The 11,434-nt window shown below is 51.7% G+C and overlaps 1 protein-coding gene across 5 annotated transcripts; it reads left to right on the top strand.

Moving 5' to 3' along the window:
• Positions 1-1,597: 1,597 nt before the first annotated feature.
• CD300LG (CD300 molecule like family member g) lies at positions 1,598-10,747 on the top strand. 5 transcript variants are annotated; one of them, XM_072940063.1, is made up of 6 exons: positions 1,598-1,703; positions 2,604-2,930; positions 3,646-3,730; positions 4,522-4,634; positions 6,086-6,138; positions 9,263-10,747. In XM_072940063.1, the coding sequence occupies exons 1-6, from the start codon at positions 1,658-1,660 to the stop codon at positions 9,374-9,376; spliced, it is 738 nt and encodes a 245-aa protein (XP_072796164.1). In that variant the 5' UTR covers positions 1,598-1,657; the 3' UTR covers positions 9,377-10,747. The 5 variants fall into 5 exon arrangements, with proteins under 5 accessions (XP_072796164.1, XP_072796163.1, XP_031541337.2 ...); XM_072940062.1 differs by having other exon boundaries at positions 3,574-3,730; XM_031685477.2 differs by having other exon boundaries at positions 3,502-3,730.
• Positions 10,748-11,434: the final 687 nt, after the last annotated feature.

Below are 11,434 nucleotides of genomic sequence, written 5' to 3'. Positions count from 1 at the left end.
TCTGCACTCCCCACCCCACCCCACCCCAGCTCTCCCATCAGAAAACAGGCTAAAGTGCCAGATGCTTGCTCTGCTTATAATAAATAAGTTCGGATTTAAGAAAAGTAAGAAGGTCAGAAATTATTCTGTATAAGGACAGAACAAAGAACAGAGATAATACTATTAAGCACTAGAATAAATATTACTTTAATCTGTGTTTTTAAAACTACAAAAACTGATTACCTTTTGTAGTCTGTGTACGAAAGGGAAGTCGGGTCCTGGGCTGAGATCAGAGTTTTCACCCACGTGAACCCCTGTCTGCTTAAATGCCAGCAGCAACCCCCAAAGTTGTGAAGTTGAGACATATCTCCCACATCACCAGAATCACACCCACCCACGCCCCACCACACACACACAATCTCCCCTCCTAGAACCACTGAGTTAACGCTTCAAATATCAGCCCAGCAAGTGGGTAAAAATTCCAACTGTACCTAGGGAAGTATATATGCCAAAATATTTCTAAGAGAGAAGGAGAAGAACAGGAAAAGTTCCCCACCTTCCACATCCCCCCCCCTTTTTTTTTTTAACATTTCTGCCTTGTGTAAGTTTGCTTACAACCTGTATAACCTTTACAATCAGAAAAAACGACAGACAGAGCTGTTTTGGAAAAAACAGTATGTCACGGCTACCTCTAGTGTGCTTGTTTGTTTTGTTCCTTTCAAGAAGGATTCAGTTCTGAGGTGGAAAACCGCTAACTCACTTTTTAAATGGCCACGACAACTCAGCACACCTGCGGAGTCCAGCCTCTTCGCGGGGCCTGCCAGAGGCTCCGGGTACCCGGATCAGCCCCGGAGAACGGCTTCCCTCACCCCTGCCTGTACCGCCGCCCTGTGGCCGAGGCCGGTACTGCGCTCTCCGGGAGGCGACGGGAAGGAGGGGCAGTGAGCGCTGTCTCTGGGTCCCCTAACCTCTGTACCATTGACCACTTGGCAGTCTGGTGAAGCTTATGGACTCCGTCTCAGAATAATGGCCTTTTGAGCATATAAAATAAAGTACACATGCTTAAAAGAAAACCAACAGTATTGAAGTGGTTATCAAAATATTTGTGTAATACTGTAATACATGTGCTTATTATTGCTTTAGATAACAATGCTAGTGGCAGGTCTAATAACTAATGATCATCCAAGTAGTGAGGTGCGTACACGGTATTTCAAGCTACCAGTGACAACTGGATATTCTAGTGTCTGTGGTTTTTATTGGTGACAAAGTCACGGTGCTGCGAACACTACACTCATAAGGAAAAGATAAACGTTACTTAAAGGTTAATTACAGTTAAGATGTAGTATTTTCCCACCCAGATTCATGGACTCCCTGAATTCTATACACAGACCCTCTGGAGGGGCTGTGGTCGTGGTTTATGGTGAAGACCCCCCGCAAGGGTACGGATTTGGAAGAAGCCTTCAGTGGGTTTTCAAGGCGCTGGGCTAGCACGCACAGATGGCAAGTAGAGGGAACTGCAAAGGCGCCTCCCTGGCCTGCGCGCACAGAGGGGTGACCCGCACGGCCCCTCCTCTCCCTTCCTGTTTTGATCTCGCTTCTGTAGGCAGTTCAAGTCCCGTGTGCTCCGGAGAGGAGCGCCCAGTTCCCAACGTGCGTTGCCGCGTGGCCAGCACTCACCATGCAGCCACTTGTCCTGCTGTTCTGGGGCTGCCTCGTGCTCCCAGGTGAGATGGAGGCAGGGGCAGGGGCGGGGGTGGGGGAGTAGAGGGGTGTGGAGCTCATTCTCAGGCTCTCCCTTTGGGTCTGCAGAGAAAGGAACCTACATTTCCTTTCCAGACCAGGCCTTGTGGCTCTGACTTTGCCCAGCTTCCAGGCTTCACCCCACCCCGCTAGTCCAAAACCCTCAGAGGGGGCGGACACTTGCTGTTTCTGAAACCCAGAGCCAGGTTTTCCCCAGACCTTTGGGTTCCAGCCCCTTCAGGGCTGAGCGGTTGTGAGTCTTTTTCATTTCCTGATTGTGCCAAGCCTGGGGACAGACAAGACACCCCTATTAGCACTCAGCAATTATTTCCTGAACATCTGTTACACCACTCACAACAACCCTGAGAGATAAAGAATATTCTGTTATATCAATCACAAGCCTGCTTTTCTTTTTTTTCTTTTTTTTAACCTTTTAACATAAAAAAAAATTAGGATGTATCTTATAACTGATGTCAGTTGTTCAATTGACTGTTTTTTCTTAATGTTATATAAAATTATGGTGGATCTTACATATGATAGAAACTTAATTTGATGAAACAGGACATTATCATCATCTATAGGTGAGAAAACTCAAGAGGCCCAGAGAGGTCAAGCAATTTCTCCAGGGTCACACAGCTACTAAGTGGTATTGCTGAGATCACACTCTGGGTTGTCTGAATCTTGAGCTTCCCCATCACCAGCCTGCAATATGCCAGGTTTAGGGAAACAGCAACAGCCCTGTCCCAAGATCCCTCACTGGCAGAGTGGAGTACCAGCTCTTCCCAGGGCTGCCCCAAGAAGAGGGTGACTGAGGAAAGCCTTCTGGTCTTGGCCCTCGTACTTGAATCAGGCAATTCCAACCTTAACCCTTGCTGTGGTTTCAGGTTGCACAGCCCTGGTGGGCCCGAAGGAGATCAGAGGGTTCGAAGGTGACACTGTGTCCCTGCAGTGCACCTACGGGGAAGAGCTGAAGATGAACAAGAAATACTGGTGCAAGGAGGCTGGGTTACTGATCTCCCGCTGCTCTGGGACTATATTCTCGGGAGAATATGGCCAAGATGGCAGGGTGTCCATCCACGACAGCCCCCAGGAACTCAAGTTCAAGGTGACCCTGAGGAACCTCACCCTGCAGGACGCGGGGAAGTACTGGTGTGGGGTCCAAAGAGTGGGCTTTGATAAGGCTTTCTTGGTCTCTCTGTCCGTCTTTCCAGGTAACAAATGTCTCTCCTTCCCTGGGAGGGGGACAGGGTCATGGAGGTGGGGGCGGAGGGACTGCACATTCCCACGGGACGGCAGGCCGCAGCACAGACGGGAGGGGAGAGCTATGCACAGGTGTGGGGTGTTCCTAAGATATAGCCTGCTTGCTGAAAAGGGCTTCATCGAGACCTCTGCTTGCTTCCTGGGGTGTCCTGTAGCTGGAGATGTTCTGAGATATTGGTCCTGGGGAGACTAGGGTTCAGCGGTTAAGGATCAGAGGTCTGGGGATGCTGTGAATCAAGGATCAGGGAAGGTGCTGAGGTATTGCTTTTGGACTTGTAGCTTCTTCTGGTCTCCACCTGACAGTCACCACAGCCAAGCAGGGGAAGACAGGGACCAAGGCATCTCCATTCCCAGGGACCTCCCTGTACAAGCACACAGCAGCCTCTCCGTACACAGGGACCTCTCTGTATGCAAAGACCTCTCATCACCCAACAACCTCTCCGTATTCAGGGACCTCTTCTCACCCAACAACCTCTCTGTATGCAAGGACCTCTCATCACCCAACAACCTCTCCGTATGCAGGGACCTCTTCTCACCCAACAACCTCTCTGTATGCAAGGACCTCTCATCACCCAACAACCTCTCCGTATGCAGGGACCTCTTCTCACCCAACAACCTCTCTGTATGCAAGGACCTCTCCTCACCCAGCAAACTATCCTCCTGCAGGGACCTCCCGCCCAGCTACCCAGCTGGACTCCACCTCAGCAGAGGAAGCCAGTTTGGTCCCCAGCAGCAGCAGCTCTGAGCCCAGGTGAGCCCCAGGTGACCAAGGTCACCTTTCAGGTCATCACTAAATCATAAGGTGCCTCTGAGCAAGTAAGAACCCAATATTCCTTCCTCCAGGCAAACACAGCCTCTTGTCGTGGCTGCAGCTGTGCACAGAGGGCAGATTCAGCCCCCATCTCACCCCCTACTCACTTGGGCCCTTGAGCAGTAAACAACCTACGCTCCAGGGGCCAGCAGGCCTGCTGCCTTGGACTTGTAGGCCCACCCAAAGTGAAGGGACTTCCATGGCCCCAGTCCCCACATCGCTCCCTGCCTGGCTTCAGGGACAGGCACCCCAGTTCAGTAGCTTTTGCCTGTACTCTTTCCACTGGCTTCTGCCAAGCATGAAAATATGGACCCAAACAATATGGTATTTTCTTACCAGACCGGAGTCCCAGCCTGAAAGATAGGCTCTTAGGGTTTTTTTATTTTCTTTTTGTTAATGGAGGTACTGGGGATTGAACCCAGGACCTCTTGCATGCTAAGCATGCGCTCTACCACTGAGCTATAACCCCCGACTATTGGTTTATGTATACCTGCCCTCTATTATGGAGAGCCAGGTAACTGCTCCCAGGTTCAGACCCAAATGAAAGTGTCTCCTGGGATTGGTGACAGGGGCTGAGGTCCCTTTCATTGGGACTAACCAGATGTGGACCCTGGTGCCCTCTGATCTCCTTGGGAGAGACAAGGGACATGGCTGGGACTCAGAATAAGAATGCACAGCATGTCGCTGATATCTGGTGACAGCTGCTGGGCTCCTTTCCATCTCATCCACAGGGTGTCCATCCCGATGATCCGCATCCTGGCCCCTGTCCTGGTGCTGCTGGCCCTGCTGCTGGCCACAGGCCTGGCTGCCCTCGGCAGCTACATGCTCCGGCGGAGGAGGGAAGGTGAGCAGTGTAGACCAAAGGGGTGAGAGGCTCTCAGCCAGGGGCCTCCCAAGACCTCCAGTCCTCCCAACACCCCAGAGAGACCCTGTGGGCCTTGATGTGTACATCTGAGATGCGGGCATTGGGAGCGCCCCACTGGGCGGGCCACATTAAGCACAAGCAATTCAAATAGGGGAGCGGTGGGGGGTTTTCATCTTGCTCTGGTCTGTCCGACCTAGCTCATCAGCCACTTCTCTCCCTGTGGATCCCAGTGACTCCATGTCCATCTCTGCAGGTCCGGCTCCTTGTACGAGGACTGACCACAGAGGGGAGTACAGGTCTGAGCACTTGAACTTGAGTAGGACGTACATTGTGCCCCTCCCCGCTAACACCTGCCACTGGGTTTCTAGAGGTGCTCAGTGCCTTTCAAGGCTTGGCTTCAAATCCCAGCTCTGCCACTTTTGAGCCGCGTGACCTTGGGCAAGTCACCTAACTTCCCTGAGCCTCAGCTGCCTCAGATATACATCCAACAGAAACAGAATACGAGCCACATTTGTGATGGACAATTCCCTAGTAGTCACATGAAAACAAAGTACAAAGAAACTAGTGAAGTTAATTCTAATAATAGACTTTATTTACCACGATATATCCGAGACATTATCACTTCAACATGGAATCAATATAAAGGTACTATTGGCATATGTTCAACATTCATTTTTTCACCTTGAGTCTGAAACCCAGCGTTATTCAGAGTAGTCACATTTTCAGGGCTCAATGGCCGCGGGTAGCTCTTGGCTTCTGTGGTGGATGGCACAGATTAACTGAAACAACAACCATGGGAGTTGCCTTGTGGTGGACACTGGTGTGGCTTATGTTGTTTTTATCTCTTTGAACCTCCTCAATACTGTGGAGTTAGGAATTACTTGTTTCAAATCCCCCCACTTTATAGGGCAAGAGACTGAGGCACAGAGTGGTTAAGCAGCTGGCCCTGTGTTTGTATAGCCAGGAAGACATCCTGGCAAATTGGCAATGTTGTCCCAGTGCAGGTGGCCATGGGGGGATCCCAGGTCTGCCTCCTGACTCCCCACTGTGTGACCCCAGGAAGAAATGTCAGCCTTGCCCATGACCCTAGGCCCCTCAGGGGAGTCGGGAGGAGCACACGGGATGAAAACATTCTGGTCACGACCGCAGAGCCTCTTAGCACATTGTCTCTCAAATGATGGATCCCAGCTGGCAGCGGTGACATCCCCTGGTAGCCTGTTAGACATATAGAGTCTCAGGCCTCAAGTTCAACCTACTGAATTGGAATCAGCATTTAATAAAATTTCCCAAGGTCCTGTATGCACATTGAGGTTTCAGAAACAATGACCTTAGCAAAGAGAATTACTTCCTCGGCCAGTTTCTTGTCCACACTGGGATTTCCATGCACTAATCTCAAAAGTCTGGTCATTGCTCCGTCTTGTCTCTTTCAGCTCAACGGGATACGGAGACACAGGAGAAGGAGAATATCCACCTCTCCCACCAGGTAGGTGGCAGACACGAGCTCAGACCCCCGAAAGGCTGGAAGTCAGGACTCCCGGGCCCTGCCTCTTCGTCTCCCAAATTGGTCTTCCATAGCTGACCTCAAGGCCGGGCTTGCAGCCCACATCCCGGGAAAAGGTGTGAGCCCTGCCCTTCAGGCTGCGAGCCAACAGAGTGCCCTCCTCACCCTGACTTCCCACCGAGGGTACCAGCAGGGCTGTGCTCCAAACCCCGGGGCCCTCTTTTCATCCTCCTTTTTAGGATCAGACAGCATCTGAGCTGGATCCACAGGGTGCCTTTGAGATCATCTAGTCCAGCCTTTCCCTAAGTTTGGTGCAAACTCCTTTTCAGAACACCTGGGGGTGGGGGTGGGGGCCTATTAGAAATACGCTTTCTTTGATGCCAGTCCTAACCAAAGCCTCTAGCGGTAGGAGTTGGGAACCTGAATTTTAAACACTGCCCTGGGGATGCTGACAGCACACCAGAATGTGACAACCACAGATCCTGGTCTGCTTTTACAGAAGAGAGAACTGAGACCCCAAGAGGGAAAAAGTCTTGCCCAAGGTCACACAGCAGGCAGTGGCCCCAACAGAGAGTGGGATCCAGAGCTCTCAGCTCCCATCTCTCCTCTTTCCAGAACACCCTGCTGTTTCCTCTGCTCTTTCCTTGACTCTGAGACCAAGGTGGCGTGTCTACCTGGACACTCAGGCTGAGCACTGGGGTCCAGAGGGCAGAGAGAATGGGGGTCCCTGTGCCCATCTTCCTGGAGAGAGGCTCCCTGCTGCCGGGCCCATCCCAGACCCCTGCAAAGAGAGCCCTCCCTTCCCGCGCCAGCACGCTCGGGGGGAGGGTCACGGCTCAGGAAACAGAAGCCCCGCTTGCCTCTCCCAACTGCCTCACCCGGCCTCTCCTTCCTCAGCTGTTTACTGAGATGCCTCCATGCTGATTCTTTAAAACATTGGAGCAGGAAAGGGGGGCCCTATTGCGTTCTTTCCTGGCGCCAGCAGGGACAAAAGCCTCAGGCCAGGGAGGGGCTGGGGCGGGAATGGGACGCTGGGCTTTCCTTCACTTAGGAAGCAGCTGCTGTTGTCCCAGGAAGCTCAATGAGACCAAAGGTGATGGACGAAGTAAGGAAGGGTCTGAGAGGTGGACAGAGGGACTGCCACAGCCACCGCCAGAGCCCTCCTCCTGGCTCTGCATCCTGGGGCTCACAGAAGGGGGGCTGGGGTAAGAGGGAGTCCCTCCAGGCAGCTGTGCAACTATCGTCCTAATGCCCAGAATTAGAGGCTGTCACATGTACCCTGTACATGCCACAACCCAGAAACTGCCTCCGTGCTCGCTGAACAGCCAAGTGTCCACCGTGTGGGCCGAGGGGCCATTGAGAGACTCGCCCTGGACACAAGGTAGTGGTCCTGGCCACAGCCTCCATGTGTGGTTTGATCTCTGCCCCTGAGATTCTTTCCTCAAATTGGTCACCCTAGATAAAGTAAGTGACACTTCAGCAGCTGCTGGTGGTCAGTGGTCAGCAGTGATGGGGTTTCGATGGAATCACAAAGCTGTAAATATGGGATTCATGGGAAAAGGACCTGACATCAGGCATTCTCTGGTCTGGCCCCAGCTCTACCGTGTCCTCCCCATAGACAGGGCTGAGAAGGACAAGGGCTATGAGTGACAGCATTTGTGAAATCTCCTTCCCCCGTCCCCCATTCCTTCAGGCTCTCATCCCCCCAGCCAGATTGCAGCCAAGGAATTCTGTTCTGACTCTTACCTTGTTCCAGTAAGAAGAGCCAGCTGTGTGACTTCTGGCAAGTTACATCACATCTCTGGGCCTCGGTTTCCCCGTTTCGCAGGACTGTTGTTAGGAACAAGCGAGATGAGACATCCCTAGCTATCCAGAAAATGGGCACGCCTTTCCTCGGCTTCAGTGTCCATCAGGCCATGGGATCTCCCGGCTCGTCCACCTCAGGGCAGCTGTGCCCTTAGGAGACGTAGCTGACAACCCAGGCGAGCAGCTGAGCCCAAGTCAGGAGATGGGCTTCCTCAGCCACACTGGATTCCCCCTTCTCTTCCCTGGGCCTCTCATTTGATTAAGGAGGGGTCGCTTAGACAGATAATCCCTAAAGAGTTTTTCCTGTGCTGTTTGTTACCCGGTGAATTTTTGAGATGTCCAGTTTTGCTCTCTCAGGGCATATGACCAACAATCTGCAACAGGCACGTTCTCCTTGCTCGAAGGATAGAAATAACAATAATGAAAACCAATTGATCATTCCAGGAGTTCCCAGTTACTGAGTGATAAAATATTATCACAAATATTTATCATAACCCTAAGGGAAAAATTCCTATCCCCCTGTTACAGCTAAGGAAACTGAGCCTCAGAGAAGTTAGGGGGCTTGCCCAAGGTCACACTGAGACGTAGTAAATTGGACGTAAGGACTCTGACTCCTCGGCCCACCCCCCTGCATGTCCCTCCTCCTGCTCAAGCTTGCAGACTGTCCCTGCTGCCAAGAACAGGCTGTTCTGACTGTGTCTGTGTTTCAGCCGCTAGGGAGCATCTGGGTCTCGAAGTCCTCTGTGATCAACTGCGCAGGGCTTACTGGGCCCCCTGCCAGCCCCGAGCCCTCTGCCAGCCCCAACACGGAGACCTGGTGCCTGAGCCAGGTGTGGACAGAGGACTCCGGGGGTCTGGAGCCACTTAGCCTGGCTCCACTCTGACAATTCAGGGAAGTGGGGGAGGGCCCTGTCCTCAGTATTCACCCACCTTCGCCATCATAACCAGAGCCTAGGCCCTTTCACCCAAGAAGCCAGGACTCCTGACCTCATATGCTCTTTTTAAAGAAGAAAATTCTTGAAGAGTTTGCTAGAAATCACAGCTTAAAGAGCTCTGAGCTGGCAGGATTCCCACATCTGAAGCCAGAACAGGGCCTGAGGCCCTGAGGATGGTCTCCCAGGGGATAGGGGGATGGGCTGGGATGAATCAAAGCCTGGGGTTCTGGGGAGAAGTGGTTAGTGTGCCTCAGATGGACAGAGGCTTGTAGAAAAGGCTTGGGTGGACCCAACAGCTACCCAACAGCTACCTGGAGACCCCCGAGCTGGGCACTGCTTTTCACTCCCCACTGTTGTCTTTACAGACTTCAGAGAAAGATGGAGCCTCTTTGCAGGACCCTGAGGGAGCCATGAGCCTGGGACCTCCCCTCCCCAAGTCTGGGGAAGAGCTGGACCTCTCAAAGATCATCTCAGTGTAGCTGCAGCACACCCTCCGTGAATCTGAAGGCTGAATTTGCACTGACTCTGATAAATGTTCTGCTACGGCTTCAGAGTTCAACTGACAGAGTCCAGGGCTCTCCCCCTTCCTTCCCAGCCTCTCCTGCACACCCCCGCCTGGCCTGGAAGCCTTTGTCAACCCTGGAGCCTGGCCTCACAGTTCCAGCTGGAGACTGGAACCTCCCCCAGATGGTCACATCCCTGGGCAGGATGAGCTGCCGCTGAACCCTCCCCGGGGCCAGACCAGGCTCAGGGGATCTGGTCTGAATTCATATCTGCTACTGGGACTCCCCCGGGGCCTGGAAGCACAGCAACAGGCCCCTCCCTCCTCCCCCTCCAGACCCCACCTTCTCCTCCCTTCTGTCCTCTGACTCAGGGCCAAGTTCTCCTGCATAAGCCAATGAGGAGGAGGGAGCCTGCTGGATTAGACTGGACTCTGATTTCTTGAAGCCAGGCTATGAACCACCTGCATCCCAGTCCCTCGGGAAGCTGGTAAAAAGATGACTCCTGGGTCCTATCAATACCTACCAAAACCATCTCTGAGCCTGGGCTCGGGACTCGGCATTTCTCACAAGTGCCCTGGTGATTCTAACACTTGAATTTGCGCACTAATGGGCATGTTGAAGTCTCGGGTCCCTCCAGCTTAGAGAGTCTACATTGGATGGGTGGAGTCTCCCCTCGCCCCCTCTCGGAGCTGCTCTGCTCAGGACACCGTGACCCAGCGAGGGGCTTTCCTGGGCTTGCCTGGGTCCCGGCCCAGGTCAAGTGCATATTGGAAGGGGAGCCCAGGACTAGTGGGGAGCGGTTCCGCTTTCTGATCTTCTTCCTCAGCCATGCATTCTAGGCTTTGGAAGGAGGATGGAGAAAAACTCAGCTCCTACCTTGTCAAGAAAGGGTTGATTGCCTGTGGGTTCTGGCAGCTGGGGAGGGTCAGGAAATCACAGGGTGGAGGTAGAGATGAGTCTCTAAAAGGGGGGAGGGAGAAGACAAGGCAGGACCTTAAGGGGAAACTGAGTTTGGCTCACTGGGGGTGTGGAAAGGAAGGTAGAGTAATAGAACTACTGTTTGTTGTTTTTTCTATTTTCTTTGAAAAATGAACTAGAGGCTGCTCAGTATACAAAACTTAAAAAGGTGAGAGGGTAGAAAAAAAGAAAACAAATCACCTATAGTCTCACAACTGCCCAGAGACAATTGTTAATCATCTTTTGTTGTATTTTTTCTCCACGTCACTTCTGATGTTCTTTTACAAATTATTCTGTACATACAACTTTATAGCTTGCTTTTCCCACTTAATTATTATATCATAAACATTTGTTTTTACATACCTTTCATAAATCAAATGTTTATCAACTGTGTAATATTTCGTATCTTTGTGTTTTAATTTATTTCAGTTCTCTCTCACTAGGTATTTAATTTGTTTCTATTTTTGCTATTGTAAATAACAACGTGGTGAATCTTTGCACAAGGCCTTATTTGCATTTGGAGATTTTAGATGAATTTGCATACTTGGATGTGCCAGGTCATAGGGTGTGAACATTTTTTCTTTTTCTTCTTTTTTGGGGGGGAGGTAATTAGGTTTATTTATTTATTTACTTATTTATTTTTAATGGAGTTACTGAGGATTGAACCCAGGACCTCCTGCACATTAAGCACGGACTCTTATCACTGAGCTCTACCCTCCCTGCTAACATTTTCGAAGTTACTGATACCCGTTGCCAAACAGCTTTCAAAAATGGCAGAACCAACGTCACTCCTTCCGGGGCTTGTCAGTCAGCATTTCTCAAAGTCCTCATCAACCTGGACACCCGTCCCTGTGAGTGTGGGAGGAGAAACCAGTCAGTAACAGCCCTGGAGCGAGGACCTAGTGGGCGGGACGAGGTGGAGCCTGTCTGATGACGAAAAAGAAACTCACCAGAAGGTGGCGCCAGTGGCCAGAGGCGGGGCGAAGTGGTGAGCACCTCCTACCTTCTCCCAGAGGAGAGGGAGCTCAGGGACTGAGCTCAGGGATCTCTGCCCAGGATCCCGGCACAGTGAGTGCC

The sequence above is a fragment of the Vicugna pacos genome, chromosome 16 (assembly GCF_048564905.1).
Source record: "Vicugna pacos chromosome 16, VicPac4, whole genome shotgun sequence".
NCBI classification, from domain to species: Eukaryota; Metazoa; Chordata; class Mammalia; order Artiodactyla; family Camelidae; genus Vicugna; species Vicugna pacos.
This window is presented reverse-complemented; position numbering and strand designations above follow the sequence as displayed.

What these genes read in the sequence shown, in the direction of transcription:
- CD300LG (XM_015250546.3), top strand. Translation starts at nt 1,658, where the DNA reads ATGCAGCCACTTGTCCTGCTGTTCTGGGGCTGCCTCGTGCTCCCAG. An exon ending in AGCAGCAGCTCTGAGCCCAG is followed by an intron (nt 3,731 to 4,521) that starts GTGAGCCCCAGG and finishes TCTCATCCACAG; the next exon opens with GGTGTCCATCCCGATGATCC. An exon ending in ATATCCACCTCTCCCACCAG is followed by an intron (nt 6,139 to 9,262) that starts GTAGGTGGCAGA and finishes TTGTCTTTACAG; the next exon opens with ACTTCAGAGAAAGATGGAGC.